Source organism: Schistocerca gregaria, chromosome 6, assembly GCF_023897955.1.
Source record: "Schistocerca gregaria isolate iqSchGreg1 chromosome 6, iqSchGreg1.2, whole genome shotgun sequence".
In the NCBI taxonomy this organism is placed as follows: domain Eukaryota; kingdom Metazoa; phylum Arthropoda; class Insecta; order Orthoptera; family Acrididae; genus Schistocerca; species Schistocerca gregaria.
The window spans coordinates 177,747,566-177,774,404 of NC_064925.1; the positions used below are offsets into that span (position 1 = coordinate 177,747,566).

Here is a 26,839-nt window from a genome sequence, read left to right on the forward strand (position 1 = left end):
CATGCCCAAGGCAGGATTCAAACCTGCGACAGTAGCAGTCGCTAGGCTCCAGACTATAGTGCCTAGAACTGCACGGCCAATCCGGCCGGTATGGAACAGGTAACAGGACCCACAGGACTTATGTCCTCAACAGCACTATGATAAATGATACTGTTAACCCGCACTGCATAGTTGCCTTTACAGAATGAAGAGCGTGTTAATTTTCTATTGCCCATATTCTGCAATTCTGCATAGTGACAGACTCTTGGAGATAGAAATGAGCTCTGTCTGTCCACAGAATGTTTGTTATATGGCCATTCAGTGTCCACTTCCATGTGAGCAAGAAATTCCAGAATGAATGTTTGTCTTGCTGGCAGGTGAGCAGAAGCAACTCCTAAATATTGGTGATTTTTGTATGGATAGCAATGTAGGCTGTTTCATAGGATTTTAACTACTGTGATCACAGGCGTGCCCAATTTTCATGGCAATTCCCTGTGCATTGTATGTTTGCACACCACTGCTCAATCTCTCCTGTAATGCTGTGGCCACGTCTTCGACAGACTTTGGATCAACTACCCTCCTCCCTATTCCGCAATGGACTTCAAAAGAACCTGTCTTTTTGAAGTTTGTAATGATTTTCTCCTGACCCATTGTGGACACTGAACCACTCCCTCGAGTGTTTGGAACTTCTGCAGGACTACTGGCACACAGTCACCATTCTTGTAAATGAGCTTTACCAGCAGTGTGTGGTCCTTCATGGATATAGTCATGTTGGGCATCTCAGATGCAAACTGAGGAGCAGCTGTGTCCCTTTTGTCTGTTGGTGTGCTTATTCCGATGCTTACAGAACCATCTGTTGATCAAATTTTCACAAATTTTATTTTTTCCAGGAAGTTTTTGCCTGCGTCAATAGTATGTTGTTCAAATTTGAGATCATTCTGAGTACTGGTTCTCTTTCTACAGCATTTTTAAACTATAACTTTAGTGAAGAAATGTAACAATATTAAGAGAAGGAAAGTTGCTACTCACCATATAGTTGATATGCTGAGTTGTGATATGCACAACAAAAAGATTCACACAATTATAGCTTTCGGCCATTAAGGCCTTTGTCAGCAATAGACACACACACACACACACACACACACACACACACACACACACACACACACACACACACATACACTCAAGCAAAAGGCAACTTGCACACACGTCTGCAGTCTCAGATAAGGTAGTGGTAAGATGATGTGTGGGACAGGTCTTGCATCTAGGTCTATTACAGGGGTATGAGCCATAAGGTAAGAGATTGGAAGCAGGGGTTGTGTAGGGATGGACGAATGTATTGTGAAGGTTCGGTGGATGGCAAAATACCACTGTAGGAGGGGTGGGAAGGATAGTGGGCAGGACATTTCTCATTTCAGGGCACGACGAGAAGTAATTGAAACCCTGGCGGAGAATGTAATTCAGTTGCTCCAGTCCTGGATCGTACTGAGGGGAATGCTCCTCTGTAGCCAGACTGTGGGACTTTGGGAGGTGGTGGCAGACTGGAAAGATAAGGCGCAGGAGATTTGTTTTTGTACAAGGTTGGGAGGATAATTACAGTCAGTGAAGGCTTCGGTGAGACCCTCGGTATATTTTGAGAGGGACTGCTCATCACTGCAGATGCGACGACCGAGGGTGGCTAGGCTGTATGGAAGGGACTTCTTGGTATGGAATGAGTGGCATCTGTCGAAGTGGAGGTATTCCTGGTGGTTAGTAGGTTTGATAAGGATGGAGATACTGATGTAGCCATCTCTGAGGTGGAGGTCAACATCTAGGAAGGTGGATTGTTGAGTTGAGTAGGACCAGGTGAAGCAAATGGGGAGAGAAGTTGTTGATATTTTGGAGAAATGTGGATAGGGTGTCCTCACCTTCAATCCAGATAGCAAAGATGTCATCAATGAATCTGAACCAGGTGAGGGGTTTAGGATTCTGGGTTTTTAGCTAGGATTCCTCTAGTTGGCACATGAATAGGTTGGCATAGGATGGTGCCATGTGGGTGCCCATAGTCGTGCCCCAAATTTGTTTGTAGGTAATGTCTTCAAAGGAGAAGTAATTGTGGGTGGGAACTTTCCCTGCAATACATCCTATGTTCCGGTAATCTTCTTGGTCTCAACATTCGTTAGTCACTGTCCTCATCCATCCAACCCCATCCCTGTTTGCATTCCAGCACTACACAGCAGTCATCCACAATTACCTCTCCTTTGAAGTTTGTCTATTGCTGACAAAGGCCCTAATGGCCGAAAGCTATAATTGTGTGAATCTTTTCGTTGTGCATGTTGCGACTCATAATCTCCGCCATATAGTGAGTAGCAACTTTCCTTTTCTAGTTTTGTTACATTCCATCCTGGATTTTCCATTGTTTAACTTTAATGATGGACATCCTGTAAACTTATACTGTTGTGGTTGTGGGTGGTACTGGTTTTGTGTTTATCTTTGCTACAATGATACGTTCTCTATGCTGTTCATAGTAGCTTACCTGCATTTCTGTGTTTTTATTCATTGTTAGATATACTCCTTTGTCATACTGTCTTATTATTTGTGATAACCCTGTACTGATATGACGAGAATTACTGTTCTTCCCTCCACCATACTTCATTAATTTTCACTATATGTCATTAAGGGAGTTGACATTCCACACAGTGACTTGTAGAATCCCAGTTTTGTGTTTCCTAATGCAATATCCTTGCAAGAAGTTGCTGCACAAAGATCTGAGTATGGGACTGTTTTACCTACAGAATATTTTACCCAAAAGGATACTGTCATAATTAAGCCATACAATAGAACTGCCTGCCCTCAGGAAAAATAATTTCTGTAGTTTTCCCAAGCTTTCACCAATTTGCGGTACCAACATAGCAAGGTCCTGTTAACCAATGTTAAAAGGCCAGATCAGTCAGTCATCCAGACTGTTGACCCTGCAACCTTGTCAGGAACCACATATTCATCTAGCCCCTCTGCAAATATCCGTCTATTTGCAGGTGCACTTACAGTAAGGCTATCTATGTTGCTGAGGCATGCAAGCCACCCCTTCTTAGCAAGAGCCATGGTTTCTGGCAGGTAATATCTGGGTAAGCCATTTCAAAGGTTAGAGACAGGCCAAGGCATACTGCCTCCACTAGAACCATACCTAGCAATTACAAAGAAACTTACTCTCTATGTTGTCTTTGAAGCCAGAAACTATGTTTTCAGTTGGATGTAATGTGTAGGATGAAAAAATATTTAAAATAATTTCCAGAATTAACATTCATCTCCAGAAGGCTGCACTGATTTGTGTAAGATGTCTGATGTTAAAGATCTGCAGATAAAGAAAATTCAAGTATATTGATGAGATTCCACACATATCTCATAATAAATTGTCTCTATCTATCTTCATTATAGTGTAATATGTAACAAACTAACATGTAACTATGCACAAGTCGCTTGCAAGCTCTTTTTTCATATCTTTGAAGGAATATGTATCTTAGAAACATATTAATAGATTATATACTTGCATAATAGATTACAGTAAAAGGAAGTAAAATAATTATGACAAATTTCTTCAGAGTATATAAGTTATAAGTTGTGTTTTTAAAGGGCAGTTCCAGTTTCACTCTACAACTTTACAGTCTGGTATCTTTTCCATAAGTATCGGAAACTCCTTGCAAATGGATCCTGCAGAGTAATGTATGGTTTTTATACAAGAATTTTGAAAATAACAGTCCTTGTCCAGATTTGTTATCTTTCTTGTATTTACTGATTAAATTCACATTATTGAAAGCAAAACCTGTTGTGCTGTGGAATCAGAATCTGTAGACTCTTCAGTAGTGGTCTATATTAGGTTTCTGTGTGTATCAAAATGTTAAAGAGGCTTTACCGTCAACTCTTAATTTTAACAACATAAAATATTTGGTGCCACCAATTACCAATTACTTGCATATTAAGTAAAAGTAAATTGTTACTCTTAATTGGATTCTTGTGACCTGCATACTATTTTTTAAAATGTAACAGACACCAGTGGAACATTTATGTTTACAGATTCTTGAGAAGCTGAGTACAGATACAAGTAAAAGCAATCCACTGCCTTGTGCTTTACATTCAATACTATAATTCTGGACTTTTAATGTGTGCTTTCTGCTGTACTTGCTATGCTACCAGGAGAACTTCCATCCCAAACGTTGATCATAGTTTATGTATTTAATTATTCAATCTTATTAGTGATATTTGTATAGAAGATTTAAGTTCTCTTCATGTAACTATTCTTAATCATTTCTGATATTTCAGGCAGTTGTCCGTAACCAGCAAGTTCAGGAACTTAACCGTTTTTTACATTACTACACTCGTTTCAAGAATCATGAAAATAGTCACCGTCTGGAGGAGCCCCTGCTGATAAATGCACGACAAAAAGCTCAGTTGTTGCTGGCATCTACTAGCACAGCACAGGGGCCAGGAACAGGACAGGTTCTAGGGACAGGTCAAGTTTCGAGCACTGGTAAGAAGTATGTACTTATACAGTAACAAAAGATTCTTAATACAGAATGTATTCACAATTACAAATGACAATAAAAACAGGCTGGTTTGTTAAAAATAAGCTTAAAGTTTTCAGGAGTCAAAAGAGAAGGATAAAATACTGGAAAAAGGAGACATGTCATTAAAACAGATGATAAAGGGAGTCATGGTACTTACAAACTGTATGTGCAAAATGTCACTGACTTTTAAATATGTTTTTTGACTGATTCTGATGTTGCACAAATTGAGCGAAACCCTCCCTTTTGGTTGCCATTCTTTGTTGTTCTTCTACTGTTGCTAGCCCCTGCATTCTCACGAATCTTTTCCCTTTATATGTGTTGCATTGAAGGAAAAAACTTATTTTGTGTAGATCCTCTGTGAGCAGAAGAACAACAGGCATGTATGAACGAATGATACCAGATACCTGCTTGTTGATTCAGTTCACTCGTTGCCATTATGCATTGTTTCCACATGTTGACACCTATCTCCCCCCTACCTGGTTTGCATTCATTCAGATGATGCATTCCAACTGGTATGGCATGCCTATTCTTTGCATTGCCAAAGAAAATTCATGGAGAGGCTTGTTGTACACTATCAAAAGAGTAAAACATGAATCTAATAATAACACAATATATTGTTTACACCCTATGTCCTCCTATTAGGCTGCTGTACATTAACAACGGTATAAACATAAAGATGAAAGTGCCTTGAACCAGAATTCACAATGCCTGCATTATAGCCATTAATTCTTAATGAAACTTGTCTACTGTAAATTTACCTATCTAGCTGCTCCAGTCTGAGATCAAACGATGGTTTTGCTACCATCTTAGACTTTATAACTGAGATGCCAGGATAGTTTTGAAACTAATTGGGACCTAAACATGCAATATTCTCCAAGACGATAAAAACTGGCAGCCACAACCATGACCAGAAGACCAACTGTTATTATTTAACCCAATCCTGAGAAACTAACAGCAAGTTAAGAAGCATTGCTCTACTTACCAGCATCAGTGTGACACATAACATAATAGGGCAACATACAATTTGTTCATCTGAGCTAACCACATCTAAATCTGTAGTTATTGTCATAGTCAGTAACATAAATTTGAAACACTAATTAATGTCACCCTCTTGTGCCATTTTTCATGTTTTGACTTTGCAAATATCAGATGAACTACCGAAAGCATTAGCGCATCACTGAGGTGTACTGTTACAGGTCCGTCCTCAGTCAGTACTCACTATGATATGCCCTGAATGAGGGAATCCTTTATTTATAACATTTTAGCTGACTATGACATCAGACAAGTCACTTTTACAACAATACACGATTTTGGTATGACACTCCACACATGTTCTTCCCATGTAAACTCACTCTAAAACTTCCACAGAATAAAATTTTGCAGTTGCTTCCTCTGCCATAAATCATATTTTTGTGGATATACTATTCTTGCTTCTCCCACCCTTCAGGGCCATGGATGACTCCTACCCTTTTTGCCAAGGAATGTTTCTCCCCAAAACCTGCATTTTACTTATAGTTTTTTGCAAAAGTATTCTTGCATCAAGCTTCAAAATCCTTCCAAATGCCCTTACTTCCTCTTCACCTACATGCTTTGTATACTCAGTGACCACATTGCTCCATCTTGCCTATGCTATTAAAATTAACAACTCATCCGCTGGATGGATTTTGATGTGGTGTGCACCAGTCAATTTCATTTTAAACAAACACCTTATTTAGTATATGTTACACCATGAATTACTATGCTACACTAAAATATACTACACTACATACAGTACTTGTTCTTTCTGAATTGAGCATCAGTGAAATAATATAGCTTCATTATGACAGCATCTATAGCATCAGAGAACTTGAAGTGTATCTCTTCATTTCTTAGAATTTCTGCATCACACTTATTTGCACTTTGTTTCTTCCTGACTAGCCTCTTAAGCTTCAGGCTACTCTTCATCATTAATGAATTGTTACCCAAATCTATATCTGCTGCTGGGTATTCCTAACAATCCAATATCAGATTTTGGAATCTCTTCCTGACCATGATGTAATCTAACTGAAACCTTCCCATATCTCCCAGCATTTTCCAACTGTACTTCCTCCTCTTGTGATTCTTGAATAGAGTATTTGTGATAACTACTGAAATATATTGCAGAACTCAATTAATCTTTCTCCTCTCTCATTCCTATTGTGAAGCCCATGTTCTCCTGTAAACATTACTTCTACTCCTTCCCTTACAACTGCATTCCAGTCTAATATGATTATTAGGTTTTCATCTCCCTTTACATACTGCATTACTCCTTCAATATCCTCACATACTTTGCCTATATTTTCATTTTCTGCTTGAGACATTGCCATGTGTACCTGTTGTCAGTGTTGGTTTCCTGTCTGTTCTGATTATAACAACTCTATCACTGAACTGTTCACAGAACTCACTCTCTGGCCTACCTTCCTATTTGTAATGAATCATACTCTCATTATACTGTTTTCTGCTGCTGTTGATATTACCCTATACTCGTCTGACCAGAAATCCTTGTCTTCTTTCCATTTCACTTCACTAACACCCCCCCCCCCCCTCCCTCTCCCTTCCCACTATATATGAACTGAGCCTTTGCCTTTCCCTTGTAGATTTTCTAGTTTCCCTATAACTTTCAAACTTGTGATGTTCCATGTCCTGACTCATAGAATGTCATACTTTCTCCAACTTAACTCTTAAAAAGGTGTGGTGAGGACCATTTCTTTCCAGCTAACAAAACTGATTGGGAAGAAATTAGTATCCTTCACCTGTACTGGAAGAATTCATCAATATGCACCACACACTCTTTATTTCCAGATTTTCCATGTAAAGGGAAAATTCACAAGTGAATTTTCCTTTCAGTTTGTGCAATTCTTTTAACAGTAACAAAAGTATCTGTAACATGTATTCTGTAGCTCTGAACAGCAGACTGATTAAGAAAAACCAAGAAGAGGTTATAATTAAAAATATTTTAATACTGTTGACAGAACGTACTAATCAACTGGGACCAGAAGGAGCTAGATTTGTGGAAGATGGTGTACGAGAACTACTGAAAGCACGTAGGGTACTCTGTGGCTCATATGTACATGGGTATTATCTACATGATAATGGTTACAGCAAATCCATCTTTGAATTTATGCAGGTTAGAGAACTTATTTTTGTACATAAATTTCTGTTGTAGCCTCTATGTAGTTGCAATATTGTATCAAAAATTTTCTATGTTAGTTGTGCTGTTGCATCAAAATTTTAAGTTGACATTCTTTACAAGTATACATAAAAAAATTTCTTACCAAATGGAAGCAGACACAGACAAATAAAAAGAGGCAAAAGTCACATAAATAAGACAGTCAAGTAAGGACTGAAGGTTATATAAACAGGAAACAATGAAAATTTTTATTGTTATTGTAAAACATAGGTTGCAGGTTATAAACCCATTTTCTAGAAAATGAGCTTATAGCACAAGACCTAGGTCATACAGTAATAATGAAGTTTGTGTAACTAGGCTAAAAAAGTGTTTCATTTAGTTAATAAATAGGAAAGTGAGCTAGGATTCTAGATCTAGAGAGGTAACAGTATAAGAAAAAGTTTAATGGTTGAATGCTGGCAACAGGTGAGTTTTGAAAACCTGAGGAGCAGTTCACAAATCAGATATAAAGGGAAGGACAAATTGAAAATAGGGGCATAGATTACATTAATATAACAGTAACACAGAAAAAAGGAGCAATTGCCACTTCCCACCATGAAAGAAGAAAATCTCCACCTACATCTACATACATACTCCACAACCCGCTGTATAGTGTGTGGCAGAGAGAGCTCTATAGCACCAATAGTCATTTGTTTTCCTATCTCCCTTACAAATAGAGCAATGGGAAAATGACTGTCTATATGCCTTGATACAAGCCCTAATTTCTCATCTGATCATCATGATATTTACATGAAATGTACGTTGCTGGTAGTAGAATCATTCTACAGTCAACTTCAAATCAGTTTTCTAAATTTTCTTAGTAGTGCCCCTTGATAAAAACATCAGCTTCTGTCCATGTCTTGCATGTTGTTCGAACCTACCGGTAACAAACCTAACAGCTTCGATTTCTTCTTTTAATCCAATGTGTTGTGGATCCCAAATGCTCAAGCAGTACTCAAAATTGGGTCTCACTATTATTATGAATGTGGTCTCCTGTAAAGATGAACCACACTTTTCTAAAACTCCTCCAATAAACTGAAGTCGACCATTCACTATCCCCACTTCAACCCTTATATGCTTATTTCATTTCATATTGTTTTGCAACATTGTGCTTAGATATTTAATCAATGTGATTCTGTCTACTGATGCTGTATTTGAACATTATGAGTTTATTTTCCTATTCATCTACAATAACTTACATGTTTCTACATTTGGAGCTAGCCGTTTTACATGACACTAGCTAGAAATTTTGTCTACGTCATCGTGTATTCGCCTATAACCACTCAGTTATGAGTTCTTCATGTACATCACAGCATCATCTCCAAAGAAACACAGATTGCTGTCCATCCTGTCTGCCAGATGTATACAGAAAACAATAGTGGTCCTATAACATTCCTTGGGACACCCCAATGATACCCTTGTCTCTGATGAATACTTGATGTAGGGACAACATATTGGGTTCTATTGCTTAAAAAGCCTTTGAGCCAGTCACATATCTGGAAACCTATTCTGCATGCTTGTACCTGCAGTGGGGCACAGTGTCAAATGCTTTTCGAAAATCTAAGAATGTGGAATCTGCTTGTTGCCCTTCATCCATAGTTCACAGGATATCATATGAAAAAAGGGCAAGCTGAGTTTTGCATGAGCAATGCTTTTTTAAAACAATGCTGATTAGTGGACAGAAGCTTTTCTGTCTCAAGGAAATTTGTTATATTTAAATTGAAATATTCAAGGATTCTAAAGCAAATTGATGTTAAGGATATATTCTGAATTTTTTGGATCCATTCTTTTCCCCTTCTTAGATACAGGAGTCATCTGTGCTTTTTCCCAGTCATTTTGGACCTTGTGCTGGGCAAGAGATTTGCAATAAATGCAAGCTAAGTAAAGGGCCAATGTTGTAGGGATTCCATCCAGACCTGATGACTTATATGTTTTCAACTCTTTTATTGGTTTCTGTGCCAGGGGTGCCTATTACTATGTCCGCCATACGGGAGTTTGTGCAATGGTAAAATGGCAGTGTGTTTGTATATTTCTTCTGCATGAATAATTTCTTAAATGTGAAATTTAATATAAGTAATTAGATGGATAAAAAATTCACTCACTAAGCAGCAGCAGGGGAACACGCATATAAAAGGTATTATAATTACTTTTATTTTAAAAAATTGATTATTTTTGTTGTTATGTAGCTACATTCACTTTTTTATCATTGTTGTTTATTAAAATCAATGAATTTTTTATTGTAACTACCACCAGGTACAATTTTTTGTACCATGTTTAGATTCTCATTAATGCTACATGTTTTGTAGTGGCATTAGGCATAGTGGTTGTGTATACTGTCATGGAGACTAGGAGGCCAACAAATAATTATTATGGGTGGTATGGAGAAAATAATGGGTAAGGTAGACCTCATTTCACAGAAAAACTTCAGAAAGTCATAGCCGTGATAGAGAGGTTAGTAGATGCATTATCCATGCATATTTCTGTCTATCTGTTGTAGTATGTTAAACAGTGGAAAATCCAGGATGGAATGTAACAAAATTATGAAAGGGAAAGTTACTACTCACCATATAGCAGAGATGCTTGGTCGCAGATAGGCACAGCAAAAAAGATCCTCACAATTCAAGCTTTCAGCCATTAAGGCCTTTGTGAACAATAGATCACACACACACACACACACACACACACACACACACACACACACACACACACACACAAATGCAACTCACACACACAACTGCAGTCCCAGATAACTTTTTTATTTATTTTATTTATTTATTTATTTATTTATCCATCCGTAGACAATCAGGATTGTATGAATGTTGTCAACATGAGAATATACAATAGGTACACAAATTTATAATTGTCACAATCGGAATTCATGAATATTATAACAAGATGCATTTTTAAACCACTTAATGACACAGTTGCTAATTTTTACATATTTCTATGCATTCACATCATCTCAAGTAATCATTGACAGTATAAAAGCACTTTTCCGAGAGATATTTTTTTAGCGATTTCCCCAGGTTATCTATTTTGCTTATGTCTTTGATCCCTTGTGGAAGTTTATTGTATAATTTAATTCCATTATATAACATGCTATTTTGAATTTTTGATTTGTTTTTCCTATAGAGGTGTAAGTGTTGTCTGTGTCTGGTGTCATGTGCATGTATGGAACTGTTTATCGGGAACTGGTCAATGTGTCTTTTTATGTATATTACTGTCTGCAAAATGTATTCACACGGAACTGTCAATATACCCAAAGATTTAAATAACTCTGTGCAATGGGATCTACTGCTACTTTTTGTTATGATTCGTATGGCCCATTCTTGCAACTTAAATATTGTTTGTCTGTTCTGCTCTGTTGATCCCCAGAAGGTTATGCCATAACTAATTATAGAGTGGACATACGCAAAATATGCAGTTCTAGTACACCGGCTACTACACACTGAATTTATAATCCTAAGTGCATAGCATGCTGAAGCTATTCGCTTTCCAAGTACCGCAGTGTGCTTGGTCCAATTTAGTTGAGAGTCGACATGCATGCCTAAAAATTTTGTTGATGGTACACATTCTATGTGCTCGTCATTAACTTTTAGCTTGCTACTGTTCGGTTTTCTGTTTAAGTGGAAGCTAATACTGTTGGTTTTTTTACATTTAGGGTTAATTTATTAGTCTCTATCCATTGGCATACATGCTTAAGTGTTTCCTCAGCTTTTTCATTGACTGCACTTGGCGACTCAGCTTTGATTAGGATGTTACTGTCATCAGCAAACAGAACTGATTCACCATGTCTGACACTTTGTGGAAAATCGTTTATGTATATTAAAAAGAGGATTGGGCCCAGCACACTTCCTTGGGGGACTCCTATGTTGATGTATTCTGGGTTTGAAAGGTGTGAAAAGGTGTGATTGGAGTTGGTTTGAGTGATCTCCACCTGTTTTGCAGGTATGAATGAAACCACATGTTTGTTACTCCTCTTACTCCTAGTGCATTTAGTTTGTTTAGCAAAATTGTGTGGTCTACTGTGTCAAATGCTTTGGTCAAATCAAGGAAGATCCCTGTTATGTGGTCTCCTTTGTCTAGTGCTTCAAGGATAACATTTGAGAAGTGAGCTACAACTGAATTTGTGCTTTTGCCAGCCCGGAAACCAAATTGCTCTTTACTCAGAAGATTGAACTTTGTTAAGTACCCCATGAGCCTGTTTTTCATTATGGTCTCTATGACTTTTGAAAAGGATAACAGTAATGAGATTGGTCTGTAGTTTTCTATGATTTCTGGGTCACCTTTCTTATATATAGGTATGATTTTTGAATGCTTTAGTATTTCTGGGAAGCAACCCATGGAGAAGGATTCATTGATGATGTGCACTAATGGGTCTTTGATGTTGTCTATGCAGTCCTTCAGTAAGCACAGGTATTTCATCTATGCCTGCTGAATTTTTACATTTTAGGTTACTCACAACATTGGATACTTCTTCTGCTGTGGTTGGTCGTAGCATCATTGTGTGTGCTATTTTGTTCAGAGTTTGTGATTGCTTTGTTTTGTTGAACTTCTGTTGCAGTCTGGTAGCTATGTTACTGAAATATTTATTGGCAAAGTTTGCTAGTTTTTTGGGATCATTTATTTTGGTATCATTGTGCTGAAACTGTATGTTTACTGGCTTTAATTTTTTCCTATTAGTTTCATGTTTGGTGATTTTCCATGCTGCTTTGATTTTATTACTGGCTTTTTCTATAAATTTGTCATTTTGGTACCTTTTAGCCACTAACAATACTTTTCTATAGATCTTTCTGTATCTATGATAATAGTTATGAAATGCTGAATCATTACGGTAGTTTTTCATTGAGCTGAGGTGCTTGAGCGTTTCAGCAGATTTCCTTATCCCATTGGTTACCCAGCTGTTGTTGTTGCATGATTTAGTGATTCTTAGAACTTTAGGGAACACTTCTTCAAACCTGAATTTAAATACTGACAGAAAATTTGAAAACTTCCCATTTATAGTAGGTTCTCTGTACACTTCCTCCCATGTTTCACTGTTAAGTAGTGCAGCAAATAGAGCTCTTTTTGACTTAGAGGAAACCCTACTGTACTTGTGTATTTTAGTGTTATTATCTAATTCTATACCCAATTTTAATAACTGACTGGAATGGTCTGCGATGCCAAGGTCATCTATGACAACGTCACATCTATCTTTCTCTATGTCTGTTAGCATATGGTCAATACTTGAAGCTGAATGTCTGGTTATGCTAGTGGCAGTGTTAATTAATGGTGATACACCATAGGCATACATAATGTTCAGAAAATTATTGTACAACATATCTGGGTTCATCATGTTAATGTTTAGATCTCCACAAATGATAATTTTGCCTTTGGGGCCGGAGACCATATCTAATGCTTGGGTTAGCTTTGTAGTGAATGTGTCCATGTCACCACTGGGAGCACGATAAATACATAGTACTGTTAGTCTTTGGAATACATCTAGGTTTTTTATATCTAAAGCAGATATTTCTATGTGTTTATCTTCACTTAATGCCATGACGTCATTCCTAATTTTATACATAATACCCTCTTTCACATATATGCATGATCCACCACATTTCATAGTGTTTCTACTGTAATGACAGGCTAGAATGTATGAATGTAGTGCTACATTTGATAATTCTGAACCGTTACACCAATGTTCTGTTAAGCAAACAAGTGAGCTGTCAATAGACTGCAGTTCCACTTCTAATTGTTGCACTTTGTTTCTTATGCATTGCATATTTTGGTGGAAGACTGAGAAGCACTGAGCACTGCTTACCTTGTAGTCTTTACGTTTCTCTTGCCTTGGTCTAAAAAATCCTTTTGGTGATGGGGTGTTATGGTTATCCTACTGATTGATGAACTGGCCACTGTTTCTTCCGTTGGATCCTCACATTTTCTCGCTGTTTTTGTTGAAGATGATTCTGGCGCTGCCTCTTCTTGTTCAAGTGATGATCCTGGCTGCACTGATGCTGTGGCTGCGACTGACTTACTAGTTATGCAGCTGTTAAGGTGTTTTCATATTTCCTTGATAGAAACTGGCTGTATTGCAATTGTATTTCTTACAGCGTGGTTGTCTTTTTGTATTAGTTTTGTCAGCATTTTGCTAATGCACGACTTCCCAGCGCTGTTATAGTGTTGACCATGTTTCGTGAACAGTTCTCTTGAATTGGGAAGCTCAAAGAATGTTACGTTTTGATAATACTTGCATATTTTACGAAATTGTCTATTTATTTTTGTAAGCTCCAAATTTACGATTGAGTTGTCCTGCAGGTCATTTCTATGAGGCATGCTTGTGACTACGATATTCGGCACTTTGAGGTTCAGTAGTGTTGTTTTTAGACATTGTGTGGCAAATTTACCCTCGTTTCGGTATACATTGTTGCTTCCACCCATGATTATGACCGTGTCATTCTTAGATAACTCATTTAGTGAATTACTGTTTTTCATTATCTCAGTCAAAGGCGCGCTTGGCTTAGTTATTCCTGCGGCCGTAAATGATGAACTGTATTCATTCATTTTCTCGGCGATTCTCTTGGCGTGACTATCTCCAAGCACAAGAACTCGTTTTTTGTAGTTCCTTGTTTTATTAGTTGTAAAAATTTTCCTGACTGTGCACTTTATTGGACGTTTAGTCACTGATTCTGGTTCATCCCTATTTGCTGTTTTATTACAGTCTTCATCTAGAACCAAGTATTTATTTGATAGCGGTATCACCGAAGCTGTACTTACTGTTTGTTTACATGCTTTAGTCGGCACACGCCACGTTTTTTGCGTGGAAAGATCTTCTACGACATCTTGTGCTAGGCTTGTGGTTTTATTACAGTCTTCGTCTATAACCAAGTATTTATTTGATAGCGGTATCACCAAAGCTGTACTTACTGTTTGTTTACATGCTTTAGTCGGCATCGGCACTCGCCACTTTTTTTGCGTAGAAAGATCTTTTACGGCATCTTGTGCTAGGCGATGATTTTGCTCCAATCCTTGGTATTTTATTTCCTGTTCTTGATATTTCTTGTGGAGTTCTTGGTATTTCGTTGTTATAGTCACTAAATCGTCTGATAGAGCCCTTATTATTGTTTCTTTTGATTTTAGTGTGTACAGTGTTTCGTTTTTCATGGCACTCGTAAGGCACTGACGGCATGTCCAATCATGATTGTCTTCTATATACTTCAGATTCACTTTTACGCATTTATCGTGGTACCACGACTTGCACTCGATACACAGGATACCACGCTTAACCTTTTTTACACAAATTTTGCACATATCACTATCACTTTTTATGGAAATTGAGACATCATTACACGAGGAGGGTTTACCCGGCGCCATCTTGAATACTGAAACCACACTGCGAGCAGCAGCACCAGTGGCAACAGGATGGGGGTAAGGAGGTGGCTGGGGTGGGGAGGGGGACGGATAGTATGGTCGGGGTGGTGGACAGTGAAGTGCTGCAGGTTAGACAGAGCACAGGAGAGAGGGCGGAAGGTGGGGGGCGGGGGAGTGAAGTAGTGGAAAAGAGAAGTAAAAAGACTGGGTGTGATGGTGGAATGACAGCTGTGTAGTGCTGAAATTGGAACATTCCACCACCACACCCAGTCTTTTTATTTCTCTTTTTTCCACTACTTCTCTCCCCCCCCCCCCCCTCCCTCTCTCCTGCCCTCCGACTAACCTGCAGCACTTCACTGTCTGCCACCCCCCCTCCCCATACTATCCCTCCCCCTCACTGCCCCAACCTCTTCCTTAAAATCATGCACTGGTGCTGCTGCTTACAGTATGGTTTCAGTTATCTGGGACTGCAGTTGTGTGTGTGAGTTGCATTTGTGTGAGTGTGTGTATGTGTGTGTGTGTGGATATGTGTCTGTCGTCTATTGTTGATGAATGCCTTCATGACCAAAAACTTAAATTGTGAAAGTCTTTTTGTTGTGCCTATCTGCGACTCAGCATCACCACTATATGGTGAGTAGCAACTTCCCTTTTCGTAATATTGTTATTGTATGTTAGGTTAGTAAGGAGAAATCTTTTATGTCTGTGTTTTATTTTTGTTACACTTTAAAGATAATGTTCTTATGTATCAAACAATGGAAAATCCAGGATTGAATGTATGAATGCAGATAGACACAACAAAAAGACTGTCACAAATAAATCATTCGGCCATTAAGGCCTCCATCAACAATAGATCACACACACACACACACCCCACACACACACATACACATACACATACACATATACACACACACAACACACACACACACACACACACACACACACACACACACACACACACAACACAACTCACACACATGACTGCAGTCTCAGGTAACTGTACCATAGTGTAGAATGCGGTGGGGGAAATTACATAACAAGCAGTGGGTAAACTGATCCTCAAATTGAGTGTAACTTTGAGCAAAACACTTTTTCTTTGGGAGAATAATTTTGCTGAGCAGACCAGTATAGTGTTTGTAATATATTAAGTTTATTTTTAGGTCCTCCACCAAGAACTGTTGTTTGCTTAGTTCAGTAAAAGGAAGGAAGCCTAGAGTTTTAATATCTATTCAGCACTGACATCATTAAACCTAGATAACTGGTTTACCAGGAGAAAACATACCCTTGGAATCAGTTGTATCCTTGCTGAAGGAATTGTCTCTGCACTCATCTGCAGTGATTTTGGGAACTCATAGATAACTTACATTAAGGCAACAATCATTAGCCCTTGGAAGCTGTTCTTGGACGATGTAGTTGTATATGAAAATATATCATTAGAAAGTTGTTTTAGAATGCAGGAAGACGTATAGATGATTAATATTTTTGATGTTGTTGAGCTATGAAAATTCTTTGATACAGTGTTCAACTTATCTCAGCATGAATTCTTTTTCTTTGTAACATCTTTCTCCAGTTATTTTTTGTTGTAGAGGCAAGGTGGCTATTGGTAAGAATGGTTACAAGATAAACAGTTGTTCCTTATTAAAGTAGGGACTTCATTTTTTTCTGGGTACACTAATAAAGAAATTTAATGGTTCCAAATAATAGCTACGCACTCTTGACGTAATGAAATGTAATGTACTGTGCATAAAAAGCTGAAAAAATTACTCATCTACCAAACTGGAGTCACATACATGAAGTATCTGGCTATATCTATGAGCATCAAATTAAAGAGTAGTGATTACATGATTTAGACATGAGAGAAATGAATACCAGACATATTAATCAGAAAACTCCATTAAATTGTTTCATCATTTTGCTGGTCTCACTAGCTTAAAAAATTTGACGTTTTTAAACTTCTTACACAGTTTTTTCCAAGAACAATCCATTGTTCTTAGTGATTCTTTATTAGTACTGTATTCATCAATCACTCAATAATGCTGCAGTCTGTCACAAGATAAAGTGTAAATTTGTTCAGCTGCTTAACAAAAGAGACTGTTTAGCTAAAAATACTATTTTCTGTTGATCCATAAATATTCTTCTTTGTTCCCCGGTGTTATAATTGGGACTTGTGTGTGTAACTGTCTCATTCGAATGGAGTGTTGTAAGTTTTGTATTGTACCTGTTAGTATAACTTTTATATGCATTACCCATGTCTGAAAGAAATTACTATCCTTGTAATATTACAACTGTCTCCTGCTGTACTGACTGTAGACTTTTAAGCATGAAATAGGTAACACTGTAGCTTAAAATCATTGTAACATTTTTCAGAATGAACTTGAGGAGGTCACAGAACGATTGTCAGAGATGGTTGCGCGGCCTTACCTTCGAACACCTCGAGCAGTGATTATCCAGACCACAGCTCTTGCCCGCCGTAAGCGTCATGAATTTGTGCGAGCTGTATCCAAAGGGCTAGTTCCACCTGAAACTCCTCCCTCTTCTCGAAGAATGGAAGGAACAGTAGTAAGTTTTTGGACAGTGGTGTGTACCTCTAACATTATCTTACAATTGCTGAAATTACTGTAGTCAAAGTATGTTGAGAAATTTCATATCACTTTTTACAAACATAATGAAGAAATATATATAAATCAGATACATATTTCTGTCTAAAAAGTGAATTTTGGAAAATTTTCAAAATTTTTATTACCAGATCTATGTAAGTGGAGAGGTAATCACCTAGGAGTGTTTCCATGTCTTGATATTTGTATTTGAATTTCCTATTGTACACACCAGATGAACATAATAATTTTATAAGGTGCTGAGGTATCTTTGTATTTCTTGGAGACAGCTGAATTGCATCACAAATACTTATGCCTTACTTATGCACCTGAGATTGAAAATTGAATTTTTTTGTGGTGGTTTCTGAGTTAAGTTCCTCCTCACTTTGGTTATTTTCATCTCACCATGTATGTTCCACAAGTTAAGATGAGACACACTTCCACATCCTGGCACTTATCTGTAACCTGATTCACAATTTTTATGTTATGTATGTGATATGTATATGTATTGTATACTGCTTGCTTGCTTGCTTGAAAGAGCATGTCTTTACAGTAAGTTCCTTCATTTCTAAGGCATGATCTGTAGTTCATTGATATGTTTTTTTAATGTCCAGTCTTTCAGAGATAATTTCCCTTTAAGCATACTGCTAGCCACCTCAAGATTATCACACAAATGTGCAGTGTGTCACTGTGTGGCAAACTAATCTGCTTAGGTAAATTAGTGTCCGAGGCTGCAAGATTATTTCACTTTAAGCTATGATTAATTATAATAGTATTAAAACTTTTAATAGTAACATTCAGACCATATATTTTCTTGGGGAAAATTGTAGGTTGACTCAAAGAAAATCATAAACTCAAAAGCGGAAACAAGCACTAACTCTAAATGGTTTAAATGGCTCTGAGCACTGTGCGACTTAACATCTGTGGTCATCAGTCGCCTAGAACTTAGAACTAATTAAACCTAACTAACCTAAGGACATCACACACATCCATGCCCGAGGCAGGATTCGAACCTGCGACCGTAGCAGTCGCGCGGTTCCGGACTGACTAACTCTAAATACTTGTAGAAAAGATCAGAAGCACTATTTGTAGGAGGAGAACTATTTTCAATGGTAATGTTACTCATATGAACCCTACAACACTGAGCGATCACATTCTCTGCTACTTTCTCAAGAAGAATGAGAGGAGGTAGGGTTCACAAGAGGGTATCCAAAAAGGCATTCAATTCAATATGGAACTCTAAGCCAGGCATAAATTAAAAATTAGAAAAATATGCATGAACACTAGGAAGAAGTGGCATAGGAGGGTAAAGTGAAATATTGGGATGAAGTTGAAATCCAGGTGCAGGGAAGAGAAAGATCATAGCTGAAGTAATATTGTCTGTAGATGGCAGAAAAGGGAGGACTGGGATGTTGAGAGATCAAAGACACTGTCAGCTCATTCATGGTAACTATGCTTTATTACAATCTTCATTGTGACAAGGTCTGCAGTTGTGATAAATTTTTTAAATGATCTTGTGATGCTTGCAGCTGACGTTTCCTTTATTTGGTGTATGATCCCACAGTTTTAGCCTGAGACCATTTTCACATATATAAAATCAAAGCATTGTACATTGAATGCATTAGTATCAATTTATGGATTTAACATAAGAACAAGTCATATCCCAAGATTTACTAGGATGAAATACATTAAATATCAGCTGAAGGTATTACAAAATCATTTAAAAAATTTTATTACATTTCTGGTAATATACACTTCAATTACATTTAAGTAGTACAGTAAAGCATGATTGTTGATGTATAACTTGGGACAGTAATTATGAGTCCACTTAAAAATGGAAAATGTCAGTGATTTACTTAATGGAAACTGAGACTGATTGATTGTAGGTCAGGTTATGTGGTTTCAGTTGAAGTTGTTTATCCTCCTGCATCTACATACCCCTGTTGTAGTGAGCATAAATTTTACTTTAAGAAAGCAAAATGAAGATTAGGGTGTATCATACTGTAGACCACTAACCTTCTTCTGATAACAGAAAAATCGTACTTCCAGAAAAGCTGTTCAATTTCAGTGATATGATTCTGCTACTGATTACTTAATAGTGTATAGTTCACAGACATGCATAGCACTTGTCAAAAAAAGTTTTCTTATTTTCATAATTATAGCATCTCATTTTCCATATTTGTTAAAGCATACAGCTGTAACAGTTATGTGTCTTTATTGATTATAATAAACAACTATCTTAAATAAGGGCTAAGTAGTAATTATTTTAGAAGGAAATTTCAGATATTGGTCAAGAAATAGTCTGAAGGTTATCTAAGTTCTTAGGCGTCCATGGCATGTGGAATTTTGGATGAAATGTTTTGGTTATTGGGCTACATCATTTTAGCTATTAAAACAGGTAAATTGCCAATGTTGTGACTGACTTGCTATGGCCCTCTTCAGTGAAGTGTCCTGAAGAGGACCACAGCAAGTGGAACATTGGCGCTTCAGCTGTTTTAGTAGTTATGATGATGCAGCCAATACCCAAAATTATTTCATCCAAGTCTGAAAGTGGTTATACAAACCCTGTGGCCAGTAATTCAGTGTGAATTGTGGAGTAGTCATTTGGATGTAGACAGAAGGACCCAAACTCAGCCTTACCATACAGCCTAGGCAATAGCTGCACCCATCTACAACTGGTTCACACCAATGATTTTGAATCTTAATTTAAGAAAGGCTCATATTTTGCAATTTCAAAGAAGTTACAATTACCCACTGGTTGCAAGAATAGGTAAAAATAGCCATACCCTAAATGAAACACCATGTAAAATTACTTGATGTTCAGTTCAATAGCGAACTGAAATAGATAGATAAGTAATAATAATATCGTAAAGCAGGCTTATTTCAGGAAAACTATAAAATTAGAAAGAGGCAAAATGGCTGTCCAGTAATCACCTGCAGAAAGCAAAATTCTGCTAAAGGCTGTAAATACATTTAAACTAAAAAAATTAATCTTAGCTTTTCAACAATTTATTCCATACTCTGAGCTTCAGAAGTTTTGTGGTATGCTTCTCCCAAGCGGAATTCTTATAAGTTGTAATCCCAATAATTTAATGGTAAATCTCTTCCATTTGCTTGTCATCATACTTTGTAGACACATGCAGAGTGTGTGTCTTTTCAGTGTGTAGTGGCAAAAAAATTAGCTGAAAACAATTTATTAATGTTCATGAAATGTCCATTTTCGAATCTTTCCAAAATAAGCTAAAAGATGTGCATTGAAAACTGTGTTATGGAGGGCACTGGACTAGGGTAGTCCATGCAACTGTCTGAGCTATACTACTGTGGTGGTGTAATATCTAGCACACCAGCTTGGTAAGCATGTAGACTTTGGTTCAATTCCTGGCTACGGCACAAATTTTAATGCGTTTCTTCAGCTTCTATCATTATCGTAGATTAAAGTATAAGTGTTTGTATCATCTGTGAATGAAACAAAGTTCATGTCTGGTAATTTTACTGTAGAAAAGTAGTTAACATTCACAAGAAAAAGAGGAAGGTGAAATCTTCTGAGGCACTATATGTGATTAGTTCACTGTGCTGTGACGAATGATAGCTTAATACAGGACTCTTTCCTACTAACACTGTTTGTTTCTTGTTAGATATGACTTGAACCATTTTGGGATTTCCTGTAGCACCACAATATTCTAATGTACTTAAAATTATTTTGTGATTTACATAGACTAATGCCTTTGATAGATCACAGAATATACCAGTAGACTTCATTTTATTGTGTAATATATTAATTACTTTCTAGGAGTATTTTGTTTTGTTTATTTTTTGTTTATGAGTAGCTTCCTCACTATCAGAATCCTTTAGAAATCCAAAGTGTGAGTTTGACAATATGTTATATGTAGTCAGGTGTCTAAGAAACCACTTGTACTTTACCATTTCTAAATATGTTGAGAATGATGGTAGAAGTAATATTGTATGAAAGTTTGTTGTAATTTCATTATTTCTTCTATTACACATAGGATTAACTGCAGCATAATTCAATTAATTAAGAAGTATTCTAATCATAAATGGCTGGTACCCAAATAACTTATTATTGTGCTGAACACAGAAGAACATTCTTTTATTAACTTAGCTGATATTTTATCCTTATCTACTGATTTTTTGATTTCAAGGATTTTGTAATGGGCATTGTTTCTTCTCATGTGTCACAGTCATATATTACTGAAGTTATTTGTATTGACTGATCTCAGGTGTTCTGTGGCACCATTTACTGATCCTGACAGCCACAACTTTTCAGTAACAGATATAAAATGCTTGATAAAGTTTTGCAGCAAACATTTGTCACCAATTTATCATTTACACCTAAAGCTACATGATATTCCTTACCTCTGGTTCTGCCAGCCTTTTCGTTCACCATATCCCGTGCTATCTTTATTTTGTTACCTGACATTACTAAGATTTTGTTACAATGCATTTGCTTTGATGTTTGAATTTGTTTCTTCAGTATTTTGCAGTAAGCCTTATAATGAGCAATAGAATAAAGATCAGAAATGATTTTTGTTAATAAATGTATTTTCCATGCATATCATTAGCACAGTGTATATCAATCCAGTTCATAACTTTGAACAGTTTCCTAGAATATTCAGTTTTTGGATTGTAGTCTACTTTCCCAGACTCAGATTTATTAGCTTTTGTTTCCTGATCAGTATTAACTTTTAGCATAAGGAATGGCATATCACTCTCTAAGATGGTTAATTATAGATTTTGCAATGTACACTATAAGAAAAAAGAAATTCCTTCTCTGGCCATATGCAAACAGTTATTTGGCTTGGCATTGAGTGGTAGAATTGTTGATTGTTGTCCTGAGGGTTTTCATGCCAAATTCTGTCCAAATGGTGCCTTAGATTGTCAAAATCACTAGTAGATTGCAGGACCCTGCCCATAATGCTCAAAATGCTCTCAACTGGAGAGAGATCTGGCAGTCTTGCTAACCAAGATAGGGTGTGGAAGTATGAGGCAAATATTAGAAATTCTCACAGTGTGCATGCAGGCATAATCTTACTGAAATATAAGTCCAATATAGCTTGCCATGAAGAGCAACAAAATGGGGTACAGAATATCACTGACTTATCTCTGTGGTGTATGGGTGCCACGGATGACAAGTGGCTGACCAGTGGACCTGCTATAATGAGACATAGCATTCCAGACCATCACTCCTGCTTGTTGGGCTGTATTGTGGGTGACAGTCAGGTTTGCATCCCACTACTGCCTGGAATGCCTCCAGAGAAATCTTGACAGTTCAAGAGCACTCAGTTATAAGTGGGACTCATGACTGAAGACAGTCTTAGTCCAGTCAATGAAATTCCAGGCCCTGATGACCATGATGACATGTCTGGAGACTCCCTCCACCCACCTCCCTGTGTTGGGATACCTTTGTGGCTGTCAACAGCCATATGGCCCAACAACCAGGAGTGATGGTCTAGTATGCCACTTCTTTTCATAACAAGATCCCTTTGGTTGTCACCCATGACACCCTTCTGGCACAATGGTACATTGACAATATTCTACACCTGTTTTGTTGCCCTTCATTGCAAACCACCCTGATCTTCCATTTCAACAAGAAATGCCGACCTGCGTGCCGCCATAGTTTGTAATACTTGTCTTGCCAAACCCTACTTTGGATAGCAAGGTCACCATATCTCTTCTATATTGAGAATGCTCAACATATACATCAACATCTATACTCTGCAAACCACTGTGAGGTGCGTGGCAGAAGCTATGTTCCACTGCACCTGTTAGTAGGGTTTCTTCCTGTTCCATTCACATTTGGATTGTGGGAAGAATGATTGTTTGAATGCCTCTGTGCATGCAGTAATTATTCTAATCTTGTCCTCATGACCCCTATGTGACTGACACGTAGGGGGTTGTATTATATTCCTAAAGTTGTCATTTAAATCTGGTTCTTGAAACATTGTTAATAGATTTTTTTGGGATAGTTTATGTCTATCTTCAAGAGTCTGCCAGTGCAGTTTCTTCAGAATCTCGGTAGCCCATGGGTCAAACAGACCTGTGACCAGTTGCCCTGCACTTTTCCCTGTTTGTTCAATATCCCCTGTTGGTCGTTTTTGGTATGGTTCCCATACAGTTGAAAAATATTCTAGAATGGCTTACATGAATGATTTGTAAGCTATCTCTTTTGTAGACTGATAGCAGTTCCCTAGTATTCTACCAATAAATCAAAGTCTCCCACATGTTTTACCCACAGCTGAGCGTATGTGATCATTCCATTTCATGTCCCTACAAAGTGTTACACTCAGGTATTTGTATGAGTTGGCCAATTCCATCTGTAACTTATTGCTGTTATAGTCATAGGATACTAGGTTTTTTCTGTATAGTAACAGGAATCAAAGCCACAGGAAGTTATTGTGATGCAGATGGATGTAGTGTCACTCACTCACCTACTGTTGTGTATTATGTTAGCTGGCGTGTGGACTAAACTGAAGACAATGTGTGAGAAAGACTCTGCAGTGAACATTCACCTACTTCAAGAAAAGTTTTTCTCTCTCCAGTTTGGTGATGACTCAGTGATTACAGTTATGTCAAAAATAGAAGAAATCAGCACTAAATTGAAGCAATGGGGTAAACCAATTTCAGAGAAAATGGTAAGAACCAAGGTGTTGATATCATTGCCAGAGAGAAATAAACATTTCCTTTCAGCATGGGAGTCTGTCCCCTTTGAGAAGGAAACACTTAATGAACTAACTTCAAGACTGTTCATTGAGGAAGAGAGAAACAATCAGTCCAGTTAGCTAGCATAATTATGAAACAAAAAATTATGTGTTACACTAGTGGTAAAGAGGGCCATTTTGCCTAGGGCTATAAAAAATAAAGCAAAGGGAGAAACAAGAAGCAGCAGGAAGTGAGACTGCAGTCCAAGGAAGGCAAAAAGGCTCAGGATGCAAATGCCTTTAGGTGTGTTAGTCAACGAGTCGATCTAAAAGACTTTTGGTTCACACTGTCAAATGACATTTGTACCTGGTGGCCAAAACAGAAACTAATGTTTTTTCCAGTTCTGCTTTAACACATTACTGTATCTACCAATTTTTGCCACCATACACAAATTACAGCCCATACTGAACCTCTGTGAGTAGCTGCACTTGAATTATAGCCAGCCAGTATTCATTCTGCTTTACAAAAAAGAAGATGAACAAGGGAGAAACTATTGACCCCTCATCCTCCTCACTTATAGTGTTTCTAAAATAATATATAATCAACACACAGAAAAGAATGTTGTACTGATAAATAAATCATAAAAAATTTGGTTATGTTTTGGTATTCATAGCACCTGAAGACTGAATGGAAAGGTAAAGAAATAAACTAAAGAGTTAAAATGTTGTGGAGCCCTTTTGTTAAACTAAGAAGTCTTAAAAACTGAGATATGACTGAAAAAGAGTATTTACTATCAGTTGTATTATCTGTTATGAGTTTTGTCTAATTTTGTGAGACATGGTTTCTAATATGAAGGCTGTTAAAAACTGATGATTACTCAGGACCAAGAACCAAGGAAGCCCTTTGCTGGATTTAAAGCCTCACACAGTGACCTAGTTGTTGATGACATTGGAAAATATGAGACAGAAGCATGGACACATATTGTTGAAGACTCTTAAGACATAGAAAGTTCTACAGGATGAAGTAATTCAACAGTGAAAATCATTGATGACTGTTATTTTGAGTGTTGATCAAGAAATTCATACAAACCATGTACACATGACTTTTTATGTAATTCATGTTTGGAAGATGAAATAATATTCTGTGATTCCAAGAATCTGTCTAGTCTTAGAGCAACATAATGTTCAGTGACCTTGAATGATACACATAATATTGCTATTGGTGTGTCATTGGTTTTCTCTCTTTCTGTAGAGCAACAGAATTTCCCCTGCTCTCCTCACTAACTAGGGTACAGTCCGTCTTCAAGTAAGGCATGTATGATTTTGAAAATGGGTTTACTGATGTATGTGGAACACTAATCAAGTAGATCAGTGAAAATTGTGTCAGGACCTGGAGAATTATTTTTTATTTCTTTTTCTTATAACATTTTCAGTGTCATCCCCAGTTGTGGGAGGTGAGAATAGGTAGGTGAAGGGAATGTAATTGATAATAAGAGTGACTGCAGAGTTCTTAAGAGTCTTGATGGAGGTTTTTTTACTGTTCTTGAAAAAAGATCTATAAATTCATTGCCAATCTTGTAACTTTATGAGCTATGTATTTTCTGCTTTCACATACAGTGTGATTTTTGAATCAGTAAATTTCCTTTTCTTCCCTAATTTGGTCATTTGTGATATCCCACATTGCATTCCACTTCATGTGAATAGTTTCTGATCACACAAACATTATGAGCCCCGTTTTGCAGATTTATCACTTTTATGTAGAAGTATTAGTATTTTCCTTAGTATGACATAAATTTAAACTGTGCAGTTTGCTAATTTTATGTGATGAGTTCGTCTCTAATTTTATTTGTAAACCACATATTTTCCTGTTTTTGACTAATGATTTCTGTTCTTTAAATAGGGTGAACATGTAATAAAAACGAGAAATTTCAGGGATTGATTCCTAACTGAAAATCGAGGAAAAAGTTCCTATGAATATGTGTCCAGAAATGCATCATTGCCACAGTAGATGCACTGATGAATGACAGTTCCCATGATCATGTACTGCATGTTCCTTGTGTGTTGCAGGCTGTGTTATTAACACTGTGTACTGTAAGCAGCAGAATGGTATGACATGCATGTTGGGAACAAGCCAGTAGGTGTTTGTGTATAGCCAAGCAGATGGAAATGGTTGAGAGGTAGCAGAGCTATACTAGAACAAGTACTCTCCCAGACACCAAACACATCACATGACATTTCAAGCCCTTTTTGGGTGTTTGTGTGAACATGGGTTATTTCAGGCAAATGAACATGCAGTTAGGTGGTGGACTTTGCATACACCAGATCTGGAGCAGTTTGTACTTGGGTTCATCTCAATATCTTTTAGAACCTGGTCCTCCTAATGAGGTGTATGCACTGTTTCCATTTGGTTGGCCATACACAAACACCATCTTGGTTTGTTCTCGACTTGAATACCTGACCCTTCTGGTGTGTACAGTATGATGCGTCAACCATACAGCATGCAACAAGCAAGGAGCATGTAGCATGTAGTCA

General features: G+C 37.3%; 1 protein-coding gene across 8 annotated transcripts in view; it reads left to right on the top strand.

Annotated features, from left to right (window-relative positions):
* Nucleotides 1-26,839, top strand: part of LOC126278680 (ankyrin repeat and IBR domain-containing protein 1-like) — a 579,195-nt gene that overhangs the window by 432,909 nt on the left and 119,447 nt on the right. For all 8 annotated transcript variants that reach the window (XM_049978928.1, XM_049978932.1, XM_049978933.1 and 5 more), the window contains 3 exons: nt 4,276-4,483; nt 7,511-7,665; nt 17,425-17,616. In XM_049978928.1, coding sequence (XP_049834885.1) covers nt 4,276-4,483; nt 7,511-7,665; nt 17,425-17,616 — 555 coding nt within the window. The remainder of the gene's footprint in view (nt 1-4,275; nt 4,484-7,510; nt 7,666-17,424; nt 17,617-26,839) is intronic.